Source organism: Salvelinus namaycush, chromosome 13 (genome assembly GCF_016432855.1).
Source record: "Salvelinus namaycush isolate Seneca chromosome 13, SaNama_1.0, whole genome shotgun sequence".
NCBI lineage: Eukaryota > Metazoa > Chordata > Actinopteri > Salmoniformes > Salmonidae > Salvelinus > Salvelinus namaycush.
The window spans coordinates 31,455,264-31,482,340 of NC_052319.1; the positions used below are offsets into that span (position 1 = coordinate 31,455,264).

At 46.9% G+C, this 27,077-nt stretch overlaps 1 protein-coding gene across 1 annotated transcript in view; it reads left to right on the forward strand.

Annotated features, from left to right (window-relative positions):
• The window catches only part of LOC120058088 (immunoglobulin superfamily member 3-like), a 168,361-nt gene that overhangs the window by 113,911 nt on the left and 27,373 nt on the right, over positions 1 to 27,077 (forward strand). The window contains exons 6-7 of the mRNA XM_039006565.1: positions 12,433 to 12,840; positions 19,267 to 19,698. Coding sequence (XP_038862493.1) covers positions 12,433 to 12,840; positions 19,267 to 19,698 — 840 coding nt within the window. The remainder of the gene's footprint in view (positions 1 to 12,432; positions 12,841 to 19,266; positions 19,699 to 27,077) is intronic.

Below are 27,077 nucleotides of genomic sequence, written 5' to 3' on the forward strand. Positions count from 1 at the left end.
GCCAGAGCCGCCAACCAGACAGGATCTGCCAGAGCCGCCAACCAGACAGGATCTGCCAGAGCCGCCAACCAGACAGGATCTGCCAGAGCCGCCAACCAGACAGGATCTGCCAGAGCCGTCAGCCAGCCATGAGCAGCCAGATCCGTCAGCCAGCCATGAGCAGCCAGATCCGTCAGCCAGCCATGAGCCGTCCAGCCAGGATCCGCCAGAGCCGTCCAGCCAGGATCCGCCAGAGCCGTCCAGCCAGGATCCGCCAGAGCCAGCCATCCAGAACTGCCCCTCAGTCCAGAGCTGTCTCTCTGTCCGGAGCTGCCCTTCAGTCCGGAGTTGCCCCTCTATCCTGAGCTACCTCTCTATCCTGACCTACCTCTCTATCCTGACCTACCTCTCTGTCCTGAGCTACCTTATCCCGGTGCTGCCCCTTATCTCGACGGTACCCTTTAAATTAAGTGGGTGGAATAGGAGGGTGGTCATTCAGAGGGGAATACGGAAGCTGGGATTAACTATGGTGGGGTGGGGACCTCGCCCAGAGCCTGAGCCACCACCGTGGTCAGATGCCCACCCAGACCCTCCCCTAGACTTTTGGTGGTGCGTCCGGAGTATGCACCTTGAGGGGGGGGTTATGTCACGTTCCTGACCTGTTTTCTGTTATTTTGTATGTGTTAGTCGGTCAGGGCGTGAGTTTGGGTGGGCAGTCTATGTTATGTGTTTCGTGTTGGTTAATGGGTGACCTGATATGGTTCTCAATTAGAGGCAGGTGGTTTTCATTTCCTCTGATTGAGAGCCATATTAAGGTAGGTGTTTTCACATTGTTTGTTGTGGGTGGTTGTTTCCTGTGTCAGTGTTTGTTGCACCATACGGGACTGTATCGTTCGTTCGTTTTGTTTGTAGTCAGTACTTGTTCGTTCGTTCTTCGTTACGTGTAAGTTCGTAGTCCAGGTCTGTCTACTTCGTTTGTTGTTTTGTATTTTGTTCAAGAGTTTTCCGTCTTCGTCTGGTTCTATGTAAATAAATAATATGTATAACTCCAACGCTGCATTTTGGTCTAATCCTTGCTACTCCTCTTCGGATGAAGAGAAGGAGGAAGCCCGTTACAATAGCTAATAGAATATGTTAGAGTTTACACTTCCTCTTCCAATGAACTGTGGGGAGGTCAAGATAATGAAACTGTCTACCAAATCTATTCATTTAATGTTGATTACTTCTCCTTGCCATTATCATTCACCTGATGATAAGACAAGACGTGACCTTTTTTATTTTTTGCTAACATATGATGAGGGTCCCTGGGTCGCCGGTTTGCCTGGGCATGAGGTCCCAGCATCTAATTGTCTCTTTGATATTCGTATTCCTTTTTAATGATATGCATGATGTATTCTCCCAGAGCCCCCTCTGTCTCTCGGTCAGATACCTTTCTTCCCAGAGAACAGCAGCGCCTGAGTCACTCTGAGAATAAAGGCATTCTTTATTCTACCATTATTTTCTGTGTCAGTGGATTGCTAAAGTTTGTTAATGCAGTATTAGGGTCCTTCACATTCCCTCAGCTCGGGGCTGCGAGCGAAAGCTGCTAGCTTGGATAATGGAGAAAGCTGGCGAGGAGGATGGAGGACGCTGAGCTAACAGGCGTGAAATGAGTGTGGAGAAGGAGAGAGGGAGAGAGAGAGAGAATGGGGCCTACCTCTCCAGGGCCCACTAATGTTCTGCTGGGGCCGAGGGACTCAGCTGGGCTTTCAGAGGGGTGGCCGCTAGGGATGTGCTGGAGCACAAGCTAATACAACACCCCCAAAAACTTGCAGGAAACAATGTTCTCTTCCTCTCTCTTTCTGTCTACTAGTGAAGTAACTCCCCTCTGGTCTTCAGCTCTATAACCCCTCTACAGCACCCTCCCTCTTCTCTATCCCTCCTCTCTATCCCTCACTCTTTCTTTCAGTCTAAGGGCTGGTCTTGAATCCTAAATCCAGCTGCTACCAGCGTTAAAACACAATAACAACCCACCCCAACTCACCCTACATAAATCAAATCAAATGTATTGGTCACATACACATGTTTAGCAGATGTTATTGCAGGTGTAGCAAAATGTTTTTATCACATTTTTGTAATACGGTAATAACACAAAAACATTCTGGGCTAATAATGTAAGAAATAACACATAAAAAGACTAAATACTGCAAAGTTGCCTAGGGGCTAGAAGCACGGCTGCCCTATCTATCGGTAATCAAATCACATTTTATCGGTCACATACACATATTTAAGGTGTTATTGCGTGTGTAGCGAAATGCTTCAATCGTTCAGTTTTCTTTAAACAGCCACTACAAACTTCAGCTAACTTTAGCCACCACAACCTAACAATCAATGGAAGTAATAGGGGCATGTGAGCATTTTTTTTAATGGCCAATTGACCTTTAAGTAACATCAAACCAAATATGGAGTTGATTTGAATTGATTTCAGGTGATTTTGATTTTTTTTTTTTTTACATGCTCACATTCTTCCATCACTTCAATTTGTTGTTAGCTTGTGGTAGCTAAGGTTAGCTGAAGTTTGTAGTGGCTGAACCATGGATTACAGTTTTCTCTTGGCCCAAAGACTACTTTCAGGATGAGGGACCATCTAACATCAAGTTGTGAAATAGTGAACTACTCCTTTAACTTCTACTTCATCACAATCCCGGATCCGGGAGCACCCCCATCAGTAAAAAAGCTGACTAGCATAGCCTAGCATAGCGTCACAAGTAAATACTAGCATCTAAATATCATTAAATCACAAGTCCAAGACACCAGATGAAAGATACACATCTTGTGAATCCAGCCATCATTTCTGATTTTTAAAATGTTTTACAGGGAAGACACAATATGTAAATCTATTAGCTAACCACGATAGCAAAAGACACAACTTTTTTTTCCCACCATTTTTTTCCTGCATAGGTAGCTATCACAATTTCGACCAAATAAAGATATAAATAGCCACTAACCAAGAAACAACTTAATCAGATGACAGTCTGATAACATATGTATTGTATAGCATATGTTTTGTTAGAAAAATGTGCATATTTCAGGTATAAATCATAGTTTACCATTGCAGCCACCATCACAACTCTCACCAAAGCAAGCACCCCCAACCTCATCCCACTCCCGCCCAAAACTGTCCCCAAACAAAGCCCCTCTGCCCTCCACATGGCTCCAGTAATCCCCAAAATGCTCCCTAATGGGACCTTTTGTTTCCCTAACAGAGGTTTAATGTTCTATAAAAGCATTTTATGGAGTTTTTACAGTGTAATAACCATGATTACAGCAGGGAGGGAGGTCAAAATGTACCGGGCTGCAGGCAGCGAGAAGAGAGGCATGGGGTCAAGGTGACTCCCCTATACAGACAACACCCCCGACGCACCTACCTCTAGTTACCACCACTTGTATCTGGGCCAATTAGACAGTGGCCTCTGTGTAGCCCTGATTGGGGTGATGGGTGATGGGGGAGTATGGGTTAGAGAGGGGTGAGAGCGGGAGGGCAGGCAGAGGGAACAGAGAGCTGTAAACAGTGCTGACAAATCGGTCCTGATGGATGAGTTTACCTTGCAGGGGAGAGGGGTCCTGAAGCGCTGCTATGAATTACAAACACACACAGGGAAAGAGAGAGAAAGAGAGAGAGATAGAGGGGGGGAGCGAGCGAGCGAGAGTGGGGCAGTAGACGGAAAGGAACAGAGATATAGAGGGGATTAAAGAGGAGGGGGGAGAAAAAACACACAGCGAAAATATAGAGGTGTAAAGAGAAAAGAGAACAATGAAGTTCAGAAAGGGAGATGGGGGAGACAAGTTACAAGTGGGAGACATAAAAATGAAAAGAGGAAAAAGATCTGAGATTTGAAGAGAGAAGGAGAAAAACAGGCAGGTTTGAAGAGGAGAGAAGCTGCCCTCTGCCTGCTTAACCATGTGTGATGTTCACGCACATCCACATTGACACTTAGAGCTGAGAGACGGAGAGAATGTATAATGTATTTAACACCGAAAAAAGCTGGGGTGAAATCAAAAGACGGAGGGAGGAAGAGAAACGGATGGAGGCCTTCCTTTTGTTCATCTAAGTGTGAAAGGCTGCTTCATTCTGTATTCTCCCAAGAGCTTGTTAGGAGGGGTGGTTAGCTCTGAGAAAACCTCTGACGGCAGAGAGAACAAAATGGAGAGAACGAGGGAGAGAGCGAAAGAGGGAGAGGGAAAGAAGCCTTCCCTGTGTCTCTGGAGACTAAGCCCATCACCCCGAGGGTTAAGGGGGTGTTTTGGCTGGGCAGCGCTCCACCAGGCTCTGCCGTGTGTGAAAGAACGTGATGTGATGCGAGAAGGAGAGAGGGGCTTTTTAAAGCACAGAGGACGGACGGCTGAACACTTTTATCCTTCTATCCTGCACTTTCTTCTTCTGAGGAATTCCTCAGACGCTGAGCCGTGTGATCTCAGGGCCGGCCCCGGGTGGACCGGGGGTAGATGCTGCATTACATTTGGTGTCAGAAGTGGGATCTGCTAACCCCCACGCAGTCCACTGGGGTCTGTGTGTGTCTGACATTCTCTCGCTCTCTGCTCAGGTGCCCCTAGGCTAAAGTAGAGTGATCATCTCCAGAGACACACATGCTGCTGTGTCATACATACAGTACCAGTCAAAAGTTTGGATACACCTACTCATAGTAACCAAACAATTGTTAAACAAATCTAAATATATTTTATATTCTTTAAAATAGCCACCATTTGCCTTGATGGCAGCTTTGCACACTCTTGGCATTCTCTCAACCAGCTTCACCTGGAATGCTTTTCCAACTTTTGACTGGTACTGTATTTGCTGAACAAAAATATAAACGCAACATGCAATAATTTCAACAATTTTACTGAGTTACAGTTCATATCAGACAACAGTCAATTTAAATTAATTAATTAGGTCCTAATCTATGGATTTCACAATACTGGGCAGGGGCGCAGCCATGTGTGAGCCTGGGAAGGGCATAGGCCCACCCACTTGAGAGCCAGGCCCAGCCAATCAGAATGAGATTTCCCCAACAAAAGGGCTTTATTACAGACAGAAATGCTCCTCAGTTTCATCAGCTATCAGGTGGATGAATTTTCTTGGCGAAGGAGAAATGCTCACTAACAGGGATATAAACAAATTTGTGAAGACAATTTGAGAGAAATATGCTTTTTGTGCATATGGAACATTTCTGGGATCTTTTATTTCAGATCATGAAACATGTGACCAACACTTTACATGTTGCGTTTATATTTTTGTTCAGTGTATATATACGTTTTATTGTCACACACAGTGGCAAGAAAAAGTATGTGAACCCTGTGGAATTACCTGGATTTCTGAATAAATTGATCATCAAATTTGATCTGATCTTCATCTAAGTCACAACAATAGACAAACATAGTGTGCTTCAACTAATAACACACAAATTATTGTATTTTTCTTGTCTATATTGAATACATAATTTAAACATTCACAGTGTTCTGATTTTCTGTATTATTCTGTATAGATTCAGTGAGTTTACAAATAACAAAAAATGTATACTTATTTAATTAAGTTATGCAACACCCAGTTCCCCTGTGAGGAAAAAGTAATCCCCAAACCTTCACACTACCACCACCATGCTTGACTGTTGGTATGAGGTTCTTACTGTGAAATGCAGTGTTTGGTTTTCGCCAGACATAATGGGACCCATCTGGTCCAAAATGTTGACTCAAGTTTTCAAAAATCACCTGGATGATCATCAAGACTCTTGGAAGAATGTTCTAAGGACAGATGAGTGTGGTGGCATTTTCCTTTATTACCAAATGAGGAGAGTTACAAACTACACACCAGTCAGAGTTATACTTAAACTTCATCTTTAATAAGCTTTAAGCTTTAGCCTTTGACTTTCAACAATTCACTATCTATCATGAATTTTGTGTCTTTTATAGATCTTTTATAGCCAAGATACACCCCTCTCAACTTACATGATGAACCACAGATCTTAGGAAGTCTTCACAAAGGGACTTTTACTTGAGAAAGGAGTATCCCTTAGCCAGATAGCATTCGCTATGAATTATCGCTCAGTTTGGTCTCTAAAACGAGGTTCTAATCTCGTTCCTGGTACTTCATAGTACAAAAACATTACCTCATCCAAGGCATAACTCAATTGTCAACTCTAGAGACTCCCATCTCAAGTAAACCCCCTCTTGACCCCACTCCTGGACAAGCTCACTGAGGGGACTGAGCTTCTAGGTCATACACTATCCCAGGATAAGCGCACAGACATTGTGGAGACAAGTAATTGGTTCCCCATTAATCACGCCATCCCTTCACATGGTTTAAGAATAGGTAAAGACACATTCACATATGAAGACAATGTTCCATTCTGTCCTCTTCCCTTTCTGATATTCTGCATAGCACCAGGGACATGTGAAAGACAAGCCTGACCTCTCCCCTCTCTGGGCCCCAAGTGACTGAGCCCTAGCTGAGAAGGGAAAAGTGCAACTGCCAACACTATAGTCAAAAAGAATACATTCTAATGACAAGTATCTCGCATAAGCATATTATATAAATAAAACATCTTATTTATCTATGTTACCCAACTAATTCTGATTCATCCGCCACATGAGTCAATAGTATACCTTTTTGGATGAGATGGGTCCCATTATTCCTGGCAAAAACCAAACACTGCATTCCACAGCAAGTACCTTATACCAACGGTCAAGCATCAAATCAAATTAAATCTTATTTGTCACATACACATGGTTAGCAGATGTTAATGCGAGTGTAGCGAAATGCTTGTGCTTCTAGTTCCGACAATGCAGTAATAACCAACGAGTAGTCTAACCTAACAATTTCACAACAGCTACCTTATACACACAAGTGTAAAGGGATGAAGAATATGTACATAAAGATATATGAATGAGTGATGGTACAGAACGGCATAGGCAAGATGCAGTAGATGGTATCGAGTACAGTATATACATATGAGATGAGTAATGTAGGGTATGTAAACATATAAAAAGTGGCATTGTTTAAAGTGGCTAGTGATACATGTATTACATAAAGATGGCAAGATGCAATAGATGGTATAGAGTACAGTATATACATATGAGATGAGTAATGTAGGGTATGTAAACATTATATTAAGTGGCATTGTTTAAAGTGGCTAGTGATACATTTTTTACATACATTTTTCCAATATTAAAGTGGCTGGAGTTGAGTCAGTATGTTGGCAGCAGCCACTCAATGTTAGTGATGGCTGTTTAACAGTCTGATGGCCTTGAGATAGAAGCTGGTTTTCAGTCTCTCGGTCCCTGCTTTGATGCACCTGTACTGACCTCGCCTTCTGGATGATAGCGGGGTGAACAGGCAGTGGATCGGGTGGTTGTTGTCCTTGATGATCTTTATGGCCTTCCTGTGACATCGGGTGGTGTAGGTGTCCTGGAGGGCAGGTAGTTTGCCCCCGGTGATGCGTTGTGCAAACCTCACTACCCTCTGGAGAGCCTTACGGTTGTGGGCGGAGCAGTTGCCGTACCAGGCGGTGATACAGCCCGGCAGGATGCTCTCGATTGTGCATCTGTAAAAGTTTGTGAGTGCTTTTGGTGACAAGCCGAATTTCTTCAGCCTCCTGAGGTTGAAGAGGCGCTGCTGCGCCTTCTTCACCACGCTGTCTGTGTGGGTGGACCAATTCAGTTTGTCTGTGATGTCTACGCCGAGGAACTTAAAACTTACTACCATCTCCACTACTATCCCGTCGATGTGGATAGGGGGGTGCTCCTTCTGCTTTCCTGAAGTCCACGATCATCTCCTTTGTTTTGTTGAGTTTGAGGTTATTTGTTGAGTGTGATGTTATTTTCCTGACACCACACTCCGAGGGCCCTCACCTCCTCCCTGTAGGCCGTCTCGTCGTTGTTGGTAATCAAGCCTACCACTGTAGTGTCATCTGCAAACTTGATGATTGAGTTGGAGGCGTGCATGGCCACGCAGTCGTGGGTGAACAGGGAGGACAGGAGAGGGCTCAGAACGCACCCTTGTGGGGCCCCAGTGTTGAGGATCAGCGGGGTGGAGATGTTGTTACCTACCCTCACCACCTGGGGGTGGCCCGTCCGGAAGTCCAGTACCCAGTTGCACAGGGCGGGGTCGAGACCCAGGGTCTCGAGCTTGATGACGAGTTTGGAGGGTACTATGGTGTTAAATGTTGAGCTGTAGTCGATGAACAGCATTCTCACATAGGTATTCCTCTTGTCCAGATGGGTTAGGGCAGTGTGCAGTGTGGTTGAGATTGCATCGTCTGTGGACCTATTGGGGCGGTAAGCAAATTGGAGTGGGTCTAGGGTGTCAGGTAGGGTGGAGGTGATATGGTCCTTGACTAGTCTCTCAAAGCACTTCATGATGACGGAAGTGAGTGCTACGGGGCGGTAGTCGTTTAGCTCAGTTACCTTAGCTTTCTTGGGAACAGGAACAATGGTGGACCTCTTGAAGCATGTGGGAACAGCAGACTGGGATAAGGATTGATTGAATATGTCCGTAAACACACCAGCCAGCTGGTCTGCGCATGCTCTGAGGACGCGGCTGGGGATGCCGTCTGGGCCTGCAGCCTTGCGAGGGTTAACACGTTTAAATGTTTTACTCACGTCGGCTGCAGTGAAGGGGAGTCCGCAGGTTTTGGTAGCGGGCCGTGTCAGTGGCACTGTATTGTCCTCAAAACGAGCAAGAAGTTGTTTAGTCTGTCTGGGAGCAAGACATCCTGGTCCGCGACGGGGCTGGTTTCACCAATAGCATGGTGGTGTTAGTGTGATGGTTTGGGGATGCTTTGCTGCCTCAGGACCTGGACAACTTCGCTTAACAGAAGGAACCATGAATTCTACAAAATCAAGTCTACATGAAAATGGTTAAAAAGCAACACATTTTTAGTTTTGGATTGGCCTAGTCTAAGTCCAGACCTAATCACAATTGAGATGTTGTGGCACGACAAATGTAGCTGATTTAAAACAGTTCTGCATGAAAGTGTACACCAAAATTCCTCCACAGCAACGTGAGAGACTAATCAACAACTACAGGAAGCGTTTGCTTGGAGTAATTGCAGCTAAAGTTATTGAGAGTAAGGGGGCAATTACTTTATCCCACAGGAGAATTGGGTGTTACATAACTTTGTTTATTAAATAAATGAAATAAGTATGTAATTTGTTATTTGTAACCTCAGGTTCCCTATATCTAATATCAGGTTTTGGTTGAAGATCTGATAACATTCAGTATAAAAAATATGCAAAAGTAGAGAAAATTTGAAAGGGGACAAATACTTTTTCACAGCACTATACATGCATAGGCTAGTCAGTATACTCCAGATGCCATACCGGTAGATACAATACTGCCCGTGTCTTCTATGAATTTATTTTATGAAAATGCATGAGCTGGCGCACACCTCAAAAGGTTGGTAGAGGTGCAGACTTTTATTTGTTGTATTTATTTAACCTTTATTTAACCAGGAAGGGCTCATTGAGATTTAAAATCTATTTTTCAAGAGCGTCCTGGCCAAGATAGGAAGCACCAAGTCATTACAAAAATTACAGACAAACAGCATGAAAAACTACAAGTTATCTAGTAAAAACCGTAGAATTCACAAGAGTATAACAAAAATCAAAAACAGCAAATTAAAAACATTGACAGGTCAGGGAATCAGTCTCAAGATCATTCATCAGTGATTTAAAAATACCAATCGGGACAAATTCTTCCAGTTTAAAAGTATTTTGTAAGGCGTTCCAAGACGATGGCGCAGAGTACATAAAAGCCCTTTTACCAAATTCAGTTCGGACATTTGGAACAGTTAGCAGGATAAAGTCCAGCGAACGAAGAGAGTACCCACCACATTTCTGAACAATAAAAATGCCCAAATAAAAAGGTAGTATACCCAAAATGGCTTTATAAATAAAAGTATACCAGTGACTGAGCCTATATGTGACTAGAGAAGGCCAGCCAACCCTGGTATACAAAGTGCAGTGGTGCGTAAGGGTTTTGCAGTTTAAAATAAATCTCAAAGTGCCATGGTAAAAAAGTACAGAGCCTTGGGGCACACCATTAAAGACAGACAATTTAACAGACATAAGCCCATCAAATTGAGTGCACTGAGTTCTATCCGACAGATAGTTAGCAAACCATGCAACTGCATGCTCTGAAAGACCTACACTCGACAATCTCTGCCTTAGTATAGCATGATCAACTGTATCAAAAGCCTTAGAGAGATCAATAAAAAGTGAGACAGTGCTGTTTTTTGTCAAGGGCTTCAGTCATATAATTTAAAACCTTCATGGCTGCTGTAATTGTGCTATGCTTCTTCCTGAAGCCCGATTGGTACATTGATAAAATAGAGTTAGTAAATAAAAACTATTTTAGCTGTTCACTCACAAGGGTTTCAAGTATTTTCACCAGGGGTGACAGCTTTGAGATTGGCCTATAATTATTTAAAAGAGTTGGATCTCCCCCTTTTAAAAGTGGTAGGACAAATGCTGATTTCCAGATTTTCGGAATTTCATTACATTCCAGGGTTAGATTGAACAGATATGTAAGTGGCCTACTAGACTAACGATGAGTAAACTGTAGGCTATAAAAATAGAGTTGCAAGCTCCTATCAGGTATGAAGGTAAGACCCAGAGGCAGACCACGTCGAATAAACAATAGTTGAATATTCCAACAGGGTAGGCAATAGACAGTTCAAGGCAGGCAGAGGTCAGTAATCCAGAGGGAGGCAAAGGTATAGGTCGGCAGGCAGGGTCAGGCAGGCGGGCTCGGAGTCAGGACAGGCGGGCTCAGAGTCCGGACAGGCAGGGGTCAAAACCAGTAGGGTGAGAGAAGAGAGACTGGAAAAAGCAGGAGCTGAGACACAAAACGCTGGTTGACTCGAACAAACAAGACGAACTGGCAACAGACAAACAGAGAACACAGGAATAAATACACAGGGGATAATGGGGAAGATGGGCAACACCTGGACGGGGGTGGAGACAATCACAAAGACAGGTGAAACAGATCAGAGTGTACAAGCTCCCAGTAATTTATTTGCTAAACCACCAGCAAGCTCCCAGTAATTTATTGGGTTAACGACCAGAGAGTTCCCAGTAATTTATTAGGTAAACCACCAGCAAGTTTCCAGTAATTTCTTGGGTTAACCACCAGCAAGCTCCCAGTAATTTATTGGGTAAACCACCAGCAAGCTCCCAGTAATTTATTGGGTAAACCACCAGCAAGCTCCCAGTAATTTATTTGGGTAAACCACCAGCAAGCTCCCAGTAATTTATTGGGTAAACCACCAGCAAGTTCCCAGTAATTTATTGGGTAAACCACCAGCAAGCTCCCAGTAGTTTATTGGGTAAACCACCAGCAAGCTCCCAGTAATTTATTTGGGTAAACCACCAGCAAGCTCCCAGTAATTTATTGGGTAAACCACCAGCAAGCTCCCAGTAATTAATTGGGTAAACCACCAGCAAGCTCCCAGTAATTTATTTGCTAAACCACCAGCAAGCTCCCAGTAATTTATTGGGTTAACGACCAGAGAGTTCCCAGTAATTTATTAGGTAAACCACCAGCAAGTTTCCAGTAATTTCTTGGGTTAACCACCAGCAAGCTCCCAGTAATTTATTGGGTAAACCACCAGCAAGCTCCCAGTAATTTATTGGGTAAACCACCAGCAAGCTCCCAGTAATTTATTTGGGTAAACCACCAGCAAGCTCCCAGTAATTTATTGGGTAAACCACCAGCAAGTTCCCAGTAATTTATTGGGTAAACCACCAGCAAGCTCCCAGTAGTTTATTGGGTAAACCACCAGCAAGCTCCCAGTAATTTATTTGGGTAAACCACCAGCAAGCTCCCAGTAATTTATTGGGTAAACCACCAGCAAGCTCCCAGTAATTTATTTGGGTAAACCACCAGCAAGCTCCCAGTAATTTATTGGGTAAACCACCAGCAAGCTCCCAGTAATTTATTGGGTTAACCACCAGTATTTCAGCATCACTGTGCCCGTGGTTTCTATGAATTTTTCAAAATAAGAAGCCTGGGTCTATTATTTCATTTTTTTATTCAGCATTTATTTCTGAGGTTTGGATCAATTTTGACTGATTTGTTTATTTTTTCTCTCTCACTCCCTCTCCCTATTCCTCCACGCTCCCCCTCCCTCTCTCACTCCCTATTCCTTCACTCTCACTCTCACTCCCTATTCCTCCACTCTCCCCCTCCCTCTCTCATTCTCACTCACTATTCCTCCACTCTCCTCCCTCCCTCTCCCTATTCCTCCTCCCTCCCTCTCCCTATTCCTCCACTCTCCTCCCTCCCTCTCCCTATTCCTCCTCCCTCCCTCTCCCTATTCCTCCACTCTCCTCCCTCCCTCTCCCTATTCCTCCTCACTCCCTCTCCCTATTCTTCCACACTCCTGCCTCCCTCCCCCCACTCCTCCCTCCCTCCACCAGAGAGTAACGTCACAGTGTCTTTGTCCAGTAACTCATCGGAGGTCCAGGAGGGGGACGTGGTCCAGCTGACCTGCTCCATCCACTCCACCACGGGTCCTCTCTCGGTGGCCTGGCAGTGGAGTGAGAAGCAGGGCTCCACCCCTCCCCAGAACCTGGCCTCCGTAGATCGCGACGGGACCGTCCGACCAGGCCCTGGGTACCGTGAGCGCTCCAGCTACGGGGAGATCCGTGTGGAGAGGGTACAGGAGGACATTTATACCCTGTCCCTCTACAACGCCCTGCCTGGGGACGAAGGGCTGTTCCGGTGCACGGCCACAGAGTGGGTGGAGGCCGGGACAGAGTCCGAGCAGAGTTGGCAGAAGATAGGGGAGAAGTCAGCTACTAAGGCCATCACTGTTAAGACCGTGGGTGAGTGTGTAGCATGGCGTCGTGACTCAGGAAGATACAAACACATATACCCACACACACCATCACTGTCACAACATTATGCAAGGGACCCTCACACAGAGTACAGTATACACACACACATCAAGGTCATTTTGTCATGACAAGTTGTAAGCTTTTGCAACAGGCGAACATACCCTCATACACACAAGAGCATAGCTGTGAAGACAATTCTTTAGCTTTTCCCTGGAACGAGTACACACACACGTCAGGCCATCAGTGTGTAGACAATTGGTAAGCGTGTGCAGGGGGATGTCAGGAACACACAGAGAACAGTTTATGCCATAAGAGATTGTGATGACTAGCTCATTAGGGTCTGGAAAACAAAGCATGCTTTATTCATGTAGGTATGAATATCCCCCCAAGGGGTATGTGCCACTACAACACATGCACACACACACACACAAACATACACACACACACCATGCTGACTTCAAATGTAGTTTTCCTTTTTTATGATATTATGCTCAATGGACACCACACACACAATCTTGACTTGAGACACACATTCCACTACTTGCGTACACACAGATTAGCCAAAATGATTAGAATGTAAATGCAGTTGTAAATGTGTTTAGCAGTGGGCAGGCTTTTCTCTGTCAGTGCTGAGTTAGGCTGAACATCCCTGGTACAGGCTGACTGAGAGCACTGGAGTGAAGCACTGACTGAGGCACTGGGGAGCCAAGGGCTCAGCACACACACAGCGAAGGGATTAGTCCCTGCAGCAGAACTTTGTGGTGCCGTAGAGGGAGAGACAAGATGTCAGCTTTTTAACTGGTCATTTGTTGTGTTTTAGCAACTGATGAATTATGTAGACTATGTAGATCTTGGGGTTTGTTATCGTTCCGACACGTTTATTTTCATTTTCATTTGTGTGTCTGTGTGTGTGTGTGTGTGTGTGTGTGTGTGTGTGTGTGTGTGTGTGTGTGTGTGTGTGTGTGTGTGTGTGTGTGTGTGTGTGTGTGTGTGTGTGTGTGTGTGTGTGTGTGTGTGTGTGTGTGTGTGTTCGCTCGTGCCTGTTTGTGTGTACTAGGGATGGGCATTTGAAATGATTTCAGTATTCTAATAATATCATGATATCTGGATAGTCGAAATACATGTTTTACAGAAAAATGTATATTTTTTAAAACTTCAATGGAGACTTGCTTTCGCAGCTCGAGCACTGAGGTATAATAAGAACTGGAAACTGCGTCCAAGATGTCTGACCATTGTTTTTAAGGTTATCTACTCACAGTCGCATATGCCGATTCATCGACCGTCTATATCCGGATTGCTTCCGGTTTATACAGACCAACATCACATGCGCATTTGCGCTCGAGTGAGCAGCAACGACGTCATCCAAAAATATGGCTGACATTGGATATGAAATGTTAAGTGTGAGTGATGGGAAAAATAGTGGGGGGAAACCTCATTGACAATAATTTGAATAATTCAATGATGTTCTGTCCACAAAAGTGATGACTAAAGTGTCTTATTAGGAATGTTCTAATCTGACTTCTCTATGTGGCCGTCTATGGAAATAATTTTTTCTGGGCCGGGTGTCAGTTAAACCGCAGTACCGAAGCAAAACTGTAGGAGCAGTCGAAACCGTGCTTCTAGACTGGAACCCTGGCCCCTTGCTCGAGAGAGTCGGGGTGATGGGTGAGATGTGTGTGGCAGAGAGGGAGATGGGGAGGGAGAAAGTAGCCAAACTGACTCGCTTGTTAGACAGACTTGTTGCTGCCATAGGTTATCTATGTCACGTCCTGACCATAGTGCTTATGTGTTTTGCTTGTTTTAGTGTTGGTCAGGACGTGAGCTGGGTGGGCATTCTATGTTGTGTGTCTAGTTTGTCTGTTTCTGTGTTCGGCCTAATATGGTTCTCAATCAGAGGCAGCTGTCAATCGTTGTCCCTGATTGAGAATCATATATAGGTGGCTTGTTTTGTGTTGGGATTTTGTGGGTGGTTGTTTCCTGTGTCAGTGTTTGTGCCACACGGGACTGTGACGGTTAGTTCGTTTGTTATTTTGTATAGTGTCTTGTCTTCGTGTATATTAAATCATGGAAACTTACCACGCTGCACATTGGTCCTCCGATCCTTCTCGCCTCTCCTCGTCCGAGGAGGAGGAAGAGCTAGACTGCCGTTACAGAACCACCCACCAAACTCGGACCAAGCAGCGTGAGTACGGGCAGCAGCAGCAGCAGCGGCCCACTACACAGGACTCCTGGACATGGCACCCCTAAAACTCAAGGGGAGATGGGGAGAATCTCCCCTTGAGTTTTAGGGGGAGAAATTCTGGAGGGTAAGGGACACTGGGCTCACATTGGAGAATATCGCCGCTCTTGTGAAGAGATGGAGGCAGCTAAAGCCCAGGAGCGGTGGTATGAGGAGGCAGCACGGAAGCGTGGCTGGAAGCCCGAGAAGAAATCCCAAAAAATTATTGGGAGGGGGCTAAAGGGTAGTGTGGCGAAGGCAGGTAGGAGACCTGCGCCAACTTCCCATGCTTACTGTGGAGAGCGGGAGTACGGGCAGACACCGTGTTGAGCGCACGGTGTCTCCTGTACGTGTGCTTAGCCCGGTGCAGTACATTCCAGCTCCACGTATCGGCCGGGCTAGAGTGAGCATTGAGCCAGGTGCCATGAAGCCGGCTCAACGCGTCTGGTCTCCAGTGCGTCTCCTCGGGCCGGCATACATGGCACCAGCCTTACGCATGGTGTCCCCGGTTCGCCAACACAGCCCAGTGCGGGTTATTCCACCTCCCCGCACTGGTCGGGCTACGGGGAGCATTCAACCAGGTAAGGTTGGGCAGGCTCGGTGCTCAAGGGAGCCAGTACGCCTGCACGGTCCGGTATATCCGGCGCCACCTTCCCGCCCCAGCCCAGTACCACCAGTGCCTACACCACGCACCAGGCTTCCAGTGCGTCTCCAGAGCCCTGTTCCTCCTCCACGCACTCTCCCTGTGGTGCGTGTCTCCAGCCCAGTACCTCCAGTTCCGGCACCATGCACCAAGCCTCCTGTTCGTCTCCAGAGCCCTGTACGCACTGTTCCTTCTCCCCGCACTCGCCCTGAGGTGCGTGCCCTCAGCCCGGTACCACCAGTGCCGGCACCACGGACCAGGCCTATAGTGCGCCTCGAGAGTCCATTGTGCCCTGGTCCTGCTCCCCGCACTAGCCTTGAGGTGCGGGTCTCCAATCCGGTACCACCAGTTCCGGCACCACGCACCAGGCCTACTGTGCGCCTCAGCAGGTCAGAGTCGGCCGTCTGCCCAACGCCACCTGCACTGCTCGTCTGCCCAGCTCCAGTCATGAGCTGCCCTCCAGTCATGAGCTGCCCTCCAGTCATGAGCTGCCCCTCAGCCCGGAGCTGCCTCTCAGTCCGGAGCTGCCCTTCAGTCCAGAGCTGCCTCTCTGTCCGGAGCTGCCCTTCAGTCCAGAGCTGCCCCTCTGTCCGGAGCTACCTCTCTGTCCTGAGCTACCTCTCTGTCCTGAGCTACCTCTCTGTCCTGAGCTACCTCTCTGTCCTGAGCTACCTCTCTGTCCTGAGCTGTCTCCTCAATTTAGTGGGGACCTTGGTGAGGATTCCTAGGCCAAGGTCGGGGGCGAGGGTTGCCACTCAAAGGACGCTAAGGAGGGGGACAAAGACAATGGTGGAGTGGTGGCCTCGTCCTGTGCCGGAGCCGCCACCGCGGACAGATGCCCACCCAGACCCTCCCCTTGAGTTTTAGGGGTGCGTTCGGAGTCCGCACCTCAGGAGGGGGGTACTGTCACGTCCTGACCATAGTGCTTATGTGTTTTGCTTGTTTTACTGTTGGTCAGGACGTGAGCTGGGTGGGCATTCTATGTTGTGTGTCTAGTTTGTCTGTTTTTGTGTTCGGCCTAATATGGTTCTCAATCAGAGGCAGCTGTCAATCGTTGTCCCTGATTGAGAATCATATATAGGTGGCTTGTTTTGTGTTGGGATTTTGTGGGTGGTTGTTTCCTGTCTCTGTGTTTTCTATGCTCCAGCTAGGACTGTATCGGTTTGCCACATTTGTTATTTTGTAGTTTTGTAAGTGTTCACGTTTTCGTCTGTTTATTCGTTTAATTAAAGATGTTGAACACGGACTACGCTGCGTCTTGGTCCGATCCCTGCTACACCTCCTCTTCAGACGAAGAGGAGGAAGGCTGCCGTTACAATCTATCATACCATCAGGTAGTGCCCTTCTTGACTGCATTGTTGTAAAGAAGCTACAGTAGATGTGTTTTGTCCTATATTTTTATTTAATATATTTTTATTTCTAATCCCAGCCCCCGTCCCCGCAGGAGGCCTTTTGGTAGGCCGTCATTGTAAATAAGAATTTGTTCCTAACTGACTTGCCTAGTTAAATAAAGGTTAAGTAAAACATATAGCCAGCTAAGCTAGCCAGCTAGCTATCTAAAGTAGCAAGGCTAATTGACGCTATTCTGCTGCACTCTACGTCTAAATCAACTCCATTCATATGAAACAACAGCCTACCTGTTGGTTGATCATTGTAGCCTACTCCTTCGCATTTAACTAACTTAATTCTGTAATTTTTATTCCAGAAATCTCCCACTTCACTTGCTAGACATGGAGCCTCTGACTGTGGTGCCGCTTTATTTGACCGACAATAACAACAAGCTACATGTGTGAAACGTGTGTAGGCTACCTGTATGTCTTTTTTATGGGCTGCACTCTTCTCAAAAATAAATACTCTCCCAAGTAATCCAATACTAATATCTGTTCGGATCTTCGAATATTCAAATAATCCTACCCATCCCTAGCGTGTACATGTGTCCTCAAGATGTTCCTCCCTCTGGCCTTCCACTCCTCTTTATCACAATGCGTCTTTTTCCACTGTGGCTGTCTGCCCTGTGGGGATTAGTGATAGTGTGCTCTGAGTGTTGACAGGGAGCTGGTTTCATCTGTAGCCTAGTAAACTGCGAGTCGTAGTGGGAGGACCACACAACATGTCATCGTGTGACTCCAAGTTTACTTCGACATGATGGTTATTATATTAATATTTGTACATAAGCATTTCCACTGACATTTCTTGCATAATTAATTTTACAGACACAAAAAGATCCGACCTTGTCTAGCGTATTTTCCTTTGTCGACATTTGGAATGAAGGATATCTGATGGTGGAGTGAAGTACCGGGTAACCTCTCCCACCTCTTTCTCTTCTCTCTAAGTGGTGTGGTGTAGGTGTATGTTGACCCTATTATCTGAACCAGGGTGACTGTTGTTATCTTAATGAGGAAAGTTTGGATTGGCTAGAGAAGCAAGCAGATGGAACATCAGCTCTTAGAGAAAATCTCTCCCTGGAGCCTTTCCTTGTGATGCATCACCAATGGTTTTCAGCTCTGCTCTTACACACGTACACACACACTCCCTTTGCTGGGCAAATGGCTGTCTGTGGCCGCCCTGGGGGGTCATGAGAAATCGATCTATGCTCCGTCATCACAGGCTCTGGAACTATGCCCCTGTGCACCCTGGGTAAGTGTTGTCAGTGTTAATCTCAGCAGGTGAATCCTTCCCCCATCCACCCACCCACCTACCTGTGCCCACCGTGAGAGAGGGGGGACCTGTGTGTTAGCATTAACCCTATAAATGCAGTACATCTTCTACAAACACACATTTATACAACCTCTCCATAATGTTGTGTTTCAGAGGACAGTGAATGGATTCTAACGGCTAACTTGTTGATCAAAGGCAAGTTACTCAACTATCCCTGAATGCAACTCAGTCTTGCAATCCCTACTCCTTCACTCCCCCTTTGTCTGTGTATTAAAGTAGAGGGTTGATCCATCACAGTCTGTCACCACCATGGCCTCTGTTATGCTGCCTGGCCTGCCACACTGCTTACCTCTCCAAACCTTTCACATCTACATCAAGTGGGCGGCAGGTAGCCTAGCGGTTAAGCGCATTGGGCCAGTAACCGAAAGGTTGCTTGTTCAAATCCCAGAACCAACTAGGTGAATTAACTGTCAATGTGCCCTTGAGTAAGGCACTTAACCCAATTGCTGATTTAATGTCTGCTAAATGACAAAAAAAATGTTTTTTTAAATAAATAGTAAAGTGCCTAGGGAATAGGAGTTAAGGAATAGGAGTTAGGGAATAGGATAGGGACTCCCGAGTGGCACAGTGGTCTAAGACCCTGCATATCAGTGCAAGAGGCATCACTGCAGTACCTGGTTTGAATCCAGGCTGCATCACATCTGGCTGTGATTGGGAGTCCCATAGGGTGGCGCACAATTGGCCCAGTGTCATCCGGGTTTTGACGGGATAGGCAGTCTTTGTAAATAAGAATTTGTTCTTAACTGACTAGTTAAATAAAAAAATAGGAGCTAGGGGTCAGTTTGGAATTTACCCTTACTCCCCAACAGTAATGCATTTCTTCCTGTTTTTCCAGAATCCTCCTTTGTGGTGTCGGCGTCGTCGCGGACGCCCAGCGTGACCTTTGGCGACTCGTTTGACCTCCAGTGCCTGGTGAAGCCCCGCCATAACCCTCGTGTGCCTGCCTCTGTCACCTGGCGCTTCATGCCCGCCAGCTCGGGCTCATCTGGGGAGGTTGGCACAGCAGGCGAGTTCCGAGACCTGGTGACGTTTACCCGCGAGGGCACGCTGCAGTGGGGCGAGCAGCTGCTGGGCCTGGGCACCCGCACCACCGTGGACCGTTCCCATTCCAACACCAACTTCAGGTTGTCTGTGACGCGCGCTGGGCGCAAGGAGGCGGGGACGTATCAGTGCTCTGCCCTCCTGTGGAGGAGGAACTACGACAACACCTGGAACAAAGTGGCCAACAGGACGTCCAACCTGCTGGGGATCAGCGTGTTACAGCCAGGTGGGACACACACACACACCTGGAGCCATGTGGCCAACCAAACACACGTCTAACCTTCTGGGCGTCAATTAACACACAAAACAGGTGGAAACACAGAGAATGACTGCAGTAGGCCTGAGGTCAGGTAATGTTTAGCGGTGAACATATGCTGCAACTGCCTCCCTGCCCTGCTGTGTTCTGGCTGAGCCGTGTTCGGTCTGAGGAGTGTGTCCTGTATGAGCAGTGTTTGTTCAGCCCATTAGGTCTGTGGTGCCTAGGATCTATGGGCATTAGAAACTCTCTCTCGCTCTCTCTCGCTCTCTCTCTGCTCTAATTGCTCTCACTCTCTGGTTTACAGACTGTGTGTGTGTAGCGTAGTACTGGGCTAGGGCGAAACCTCCTAATGGAGCAGAATGGAGTAACGATGGATCGTTAACATCCCCCACTAGAGAGAGTGATTAGAGAGACAAAGAAAATGGGTGGGGACTGAGAGAGAACAAAAGAGATGGAAGACAGAGAGCTATGTTCTTGAACTCTTTCCCTCATCAACAATTCACTAACTATACCCCCAGTGGCCTCACACACTGTTGCAGTAATAGGCCTTTACACACACACTGAACAACACACTGATAATGTTGAGGCAGAGTTTGTGTGTTGAGGAAGTTAATGTCAGCGCTTGTGTTGGCTTCCCAGGCTGTTTATGTATTTTCTCTGTGAGGAGACTGAAGTCATTCAGACTTGCAGTCTCCTCACACACCTTGCTGTCACTCTGAGCTGATGAGTGTTTGTGTTTGTGCACTGCCTCATTATAGTGTGTGCATGCCCTGGGATGCTCTCTGTTTTCACACACACACACACACACACACACACACACACACACACACACACACACACACACACACACACACACACACACACACACACACACACACACACACACACACACACACCCTTTCACCGTGGAGCACAGAGTACTGTGGTATAGCAGTGTAAGTAGACCTGGGGTGTTTCTTTCATGCTGCCTGTGAAACCAGTAGTAGGTTCCATCACTTTACTATCACTGAGACTGGCTGTGTGGGGCTCCATCACCTTACTATCACTGAGACTGGCTGTGTGGGGTTCCATCACTTTACTATCACTGAGACTGGCTGTGTGGCGTTCCATCACTTTACTATCACTGAGACTGGCTGTGTGGGGTTCCATCACTTTACTATCACTGAGACTGCCTGTGTGGGGTTCCATCACTTTACTATCACTGAGACTGGCTGTGTGGGGTTCCATCACTTTACTCTCACTGAGACTGGCTGTGTGGGGTTCCATCACTTTACTATCACTGAGACTGGCTGTGTGGGGTTCCATCACTTTACTATCACTGAGACTGGCTGTGTGGGGTTCCATCACTTTACTATCACTGAGACTGGCTGTGTGGGGTTCCATCACTTTACTCTCACTGAGACTGGCTGTGTGGGGTTCCATCACTTTACTATCACTGAGACTGGCTGTGTGGAGTTCCATTACTTTACTATCACTGAGACTGGCTGTGTGGGGTTTTACCACTACTATCACTGAGACTGGCTGTGTGGGGTTCTACCACTACTATCACTGAGACTGGCTGTGTGGGGTTCTACCACTACTATCACTGAGACTGGCTGTGTGGGGTGCTACCACTACTATCACTGAGACTGGCTGTGTGGGGTTCCATCACTTTACTATCACTGAGACTGGCTGTGTGGAGTTCCATCACTTTACTATCACTGAGACTGGCTGTGTGGGGTTTTACCACTACTATCACTGAGACTGGCTGTGTGGGGTTCTACCACTACTATCACTGAGACTGGCTGTGTGGGGTTCCATCACTTTACTATCACTGAGACTGGCTGTGTGGGGTTCCATCACGTTACTATCACTGAGACTGGCTGTGTGGGGTTCCATCACTTTACTATCACTGAGACTGGCTGTGTGGGGTTCCATCACTTTACTATCACTGAGACTGGCTGTGTGGGGTTCCATCACTTCACTATCACTGAGACTGCCTGTGTGGGGATCCATCACTTTACTATCACTGAGACTGGCTGTGTGGGGATCCATCACTTTACTATCACTGAGACTGGCTGTGTGGGGTTCCATCACTTTACTATCACTGAGACTGGCTGTGTGGGGTTCCATCACTTTACTATCACTGAGACTGGCTGTGTGGGGTTCCATCACTTTACTCTCACTGAGACTGCCTGTGTGGGGTTCCATCACTTTACTATCACTGAGACTGGCTGTGTGGAGTTCCATCACTTTACTATCACTGAGACTGGCTGTGTGGGGTTCCATCACTTTACTATCACTGAGACTGGCTGTGTGGGGTTCAATCACTTTACTATCACTGAGACTGGCTGTGTGGGGATCCATCACTTTACTATCACTGAGGCTGGCTGTGTGGGGTTCCATCACTTTACTATCACTGAGACTGGCTGTGTGGGGTTCCATCACTTTACTATCACTGAGACTGGCTGTGTGGGGTTCCATCACTTTACTCTCATTGAGACTGGCTGTGTGGGGTTCCATCACTTTACTATCACTGAGACTGGCTGTGTGGGGTTCCATCACTTTACTATCACTGAGACTGGCTGTGTGGGGTTCCATCACTTTACTATCACTGAGACTGGCTGTGTGGGGTTCTACCACTACTATCACTGAGACTGGCTGGGTGGGGTTCTACCACTACTATCACTGAGACTGGCTGTGTGGGGTTCCATCACTTTACTATCACTGAGACTGCCTGTGTGGGGTTCCATCACTTTACTATCACTGAGACTGGCTGTGTGGGGTTCCATCACGTTACTATCACTGAGACTGGCTGTGTGGGGTTCCATAACTTTACTATCACTGAGACTGGCTGTGTGGGGTTCCATCACTTTACTATCACTGAGACTGGCTGTGTGGGGTTCCATCACTTTACTATCACTGAGACTGGCTGTGTGGGGTTCCATCACTTTACTCTCACTGAGACTGGCTGTGTGGGGTTCCATCACTTTACTCTCACTGAGACTGGCTGTGTGGGGTTCCATCACTTTACTATCACTGAGACTGGCTGTGTGGAGTTCCATCACTTTACTATCACTGAGACTGGCTGTGTGGGTTTTACCACTACTATCACTGAGACTGGCTGTGTGGGGTTCTACCACTACTATCACTGAGACTGGCTGTGTGGGGTTCCATCACTTTACTATCACTGAGACTGCCTGTGTGGGGTTCCATCACTTTACTATCACTGAGACTGTCTGTGTGGGGTTCCATCACGTTACTATCACTGAGACTGCCTGTGTGGGGTTCCATCACTTTACTATCACTGAGACTGGCTGTGTGGGGTTCCATCACTTTACTATCACTGAGACTGGCTGTGTGGGGTTCCATCACTTTACTATCACTGAGACTGGCTGTGTGGGGTTCCATCACTTTACTATCACTGAGACTGGCTGTGTGGGGTTCCATCACTTTACTCTCACTGAGACTGGCTGTGTGGGGTTCCATCACTTTACTATCACTGAGACTGGCTGTGTGGAGTTCCATTACTTTACTATCACTGAGACTGGCTGTGTGGGGTTTTACCACTACTATCACTGAGACTGGCTGTGTGGGGTTCTACCACTACTATCACTGAGACTGGCTGTGTGGGGTTCTACCACTACTATCACTGAGAATGGCTGTGTGGGGTGCTACCACTACTATCACTGAGACTGGCTGTGTGGGGTTCCATCACTTTACTATCACTGAGACTGGCTGTGTGGGGTTTTACCACTACTATCACTGAGACTGGCTGTGTGGGGTTCTACCACTACTATCACTGAGACTGGCTGTGTGGGGTTCCATCACTTTACTATCACTGAGACTGGCTGTGTGGGGTTCCATCACTTTACTATCACTGAGACTGGCTGTGTGGGGTTCCATCACTTTACTATCACTGAGACTGGCTGTGTGGGGTTCCATCACTTTACTATCACTGAGACTGCCTGTGTGGGGATCCATCACTTTACTATCACTGAGACTGGCTGTGTGGGGTTCCATCACTTTACTATCACTGAGACTGGCTGTGTGGGGTTCCATCACTTTACTCTCACTGAGACTGGCTGTGTGGGGTTCCATCACTTTACTATCACTGAGACTGGCTGTATGGGGTTCTACCACTACTATCACTGAGACTGGCTGTGTGGGGTTCCATCACTTTACTATCATTGAGACTGGCTGTGTGGGGTTCCATCACTTTACTATCACTGAGACTGGCGGTGTGGGGTTCTACCACTACTATCACTGAGACTGGCTGTGTGGGGTTCCATCACTTTACTATCACTGAGACTGGCTGTGTGGGGTTCTACCATTACTATCACTGAGACTGGCTGTGTGGGGTTCCATCACTTTACTATCACTGAGACTGGCTGTGTGGGGTTCTACCACTACTATCACTGAGACTGGCTGTGTGGGGTTCCATCACGTTACTATCACTGAGACTGGCTGTGTGGGGTTCCATCACTTTACTATCACTGAGACTGGCTGTGTGGGGTTCCATCACTTTACTATCACTGAGACTGGCTGTGTGGGGTTCCATCACTTTACTATCACTGAGACTGCCTGTGTGGGGATCCATCACTTTACTATCACTGAGACTGGCTGTGTGGGGTTCCATCACTTTACTATCACTGAGACTGGCTGTGTGGGGTTCCCTCACTTTAATCTCACTGAGACTGGCTGTGTGGGGTTCCATCACTTTACTATCACTGAGACTAGCTCTGTGGGGTTCCATCACTTTACTATCACTGAGACTGCCTGTGTGGGGTTCCATCACTTTACTATCACTGAGACTGGCTGTGTGGGGTTCCATCACGTTACTATCACTGAGACTGGCTGTGTGGGGTTCCATCACTTTACTATCACTGAGACTGGCTGTGTGGGGTTCCATCACTTTACTATCACTGAGACTGGCTGGGTGGGGTTCCATCACTTTACTATCACTGAGACTGGCTGTGTGGGGTTCCATCACTTTACTATCACTGAGACTGCCTGTGTGGGGTTCCATCACTTTACTATCACTGAGACTGGCTGTGTGGGGTTCCATCACTTTACTATCACTGAGACTGGCTGTGTGGGGTTCCATCACTTTACTATCACTGAGACTGGCTGTGTGGGGTTCCATCACTTTACTATCACTGAGACTGGCTGTGTGGGGTTCCATCACTTTACTATCACTGAGACTGGCTGTGTGGGGTTCTACCACTACTATCACTGAGACTGGCTGTGTGGGGTTCTACCACTACTATCACTGAGACTGGCTGTGTGGGGTTCTACCACTACTATCACTGAGACTGGCTGTGTGGGGTGCTACCACTACTATCACTGAGACTGGCTGTGTGGGGTTCCATCACTTTACTATCACTGAGACTGGCTGTGTGGGGTTCCATCACTTTACTATCACTGAGACTGGCTGTGTGGGGTTCCATCACTTTACTCTCACTGGGACTGGCTGTGTGGGGTTCCATCACTTTACTATCACTGAGACTGGCTGTATGGGGTTCTACCACTACTATCACTGAGACTGGCTGTGTGGGGTTCCATCACTTTACTATCACTGAGACTGGCTGTGTGGGGTTCCATCACTTTACTATCACTGAGACTGGCTGTGTGGGGTTCTACCACTACTATCACTGAGACTGGCTGTGTGGGGTTCCATCACTTTACTATCACTGAGACTGGCTGTGTGGGGTTCTACCATTACTATCACTGAGACTGGCTGTGTGGGGTTCCATCACTTTACTATCACTGAGACTGGCTGTGTGGGGTTCTACCACTACTATCACTGAGACTGGCTGTGTGGGGTTCCATCACTTTACTATCACTGAGACTGGCTGTGTGGGTTTCTACCACTACTATCACTGAGACTGGCTGTGTGGGGTCCTACCACTACTATCACTGAGACTGGCTGTGTGGGGTTCCATCACTTTACTATCACTGAGACTGGCTGTGTGGGGTTCCATCACTTTACTATCACTGAGACTGGCTGTGTGGGGTTCCATCACTTTACTATCACTGAGACTGGCTGTGTGGGGTTCTACCACTACTATCACTGAGACTGGCTGTGTGGGGTTCCATCACTTTACTATCACTGAGACTGGCTGTGTGGGGTTCCATCACTTTACTATCACTGAGACTGGCTGTGTGGGGTTCTACCACTACTATCACTGAGACTGGCTGTGTGGGGTTCTACCACTACTATCACTGAGACTGGCTGTGTGGGGTTCTACCACTACTGTCACTGAGACTGGCTGTGTGGGGTTCTACCACTACTATCACTCACACACACAGCAGCACAGGGACACAGACAGTGTTCTGCTCAACTGTCTGGCTGGCTCTCTGGCCTTAGCCTCTCCAGCTGAAGAAACACTCACCAGACCATTCAGGAGTCATTTGGCAATCGACTTATCATCCTGAATGCTTGTTTACTTTCCCTGATGTGCACTTTACTCTGTTTACCGCGAGTGAAGGGAACCAACGACACGCACGCACACACAGACACACACACACACATTTTGAGTGCTGTACAGTACAATAGAGAAAACCATGTAGCTCTCTTCTCTAGCTCCTTACCAACTCCATGACGACGTGACCATTTACCTTGGCAACGCTATCAGTTACCGTGATGATATGATCGTTTACCTTGGCAACGCTATCAGTTACCGTGATGATATGATCATTTACCTTGGCAACGCTATCAGTTACCGTGATGATATGATCATTTACCTTGGCAAAGCTATCAGTTACCGTGATGATATGACCATTTACCTTGGCAAAGCTATCAGTTACCGTGATGATATGATCATTTACCTTGGCAAAGCTATCAGTTACCGTGATGATATGATCATTTACCTTGGCAAAGCTATCAGTTACCGTGATGATATGATCATTTACCTTGGCAACGCTATCAGTTACCGTGATGATATGATCATTTACCTTGGCAAAGCTATCAGTTACCGTGATGATATGATCATTTACCTTGGCAAAGCTATCAGTTACCGTGATGATATGATCATTTACCTTGGTAAAGCTATCAGTTACCATGACGAAGTGATCAGTTACGATGGGGAGTGTTTAACAGGAGTATTTAATTGGCTGTGAGGTGGGATAATCCAGCTCCCCTATTGGCTCCTCCATATTCCATCCTTTATTTCTATTGTTTCAGTCAAAGTTTTCCTCCTTAACTAGTCCTGACACGCACAGACACATGGACACACATAGACACACATAGACACAGGGCTCCATTTAGAGCTGTGATTCATCTGTCAGAATGTAGGCCGTCCCTGTTTTCTCCTCTCTGTTTTCCTAAATGTTAACCACTCCTGGCTAAATGAGCAGCTGGCATT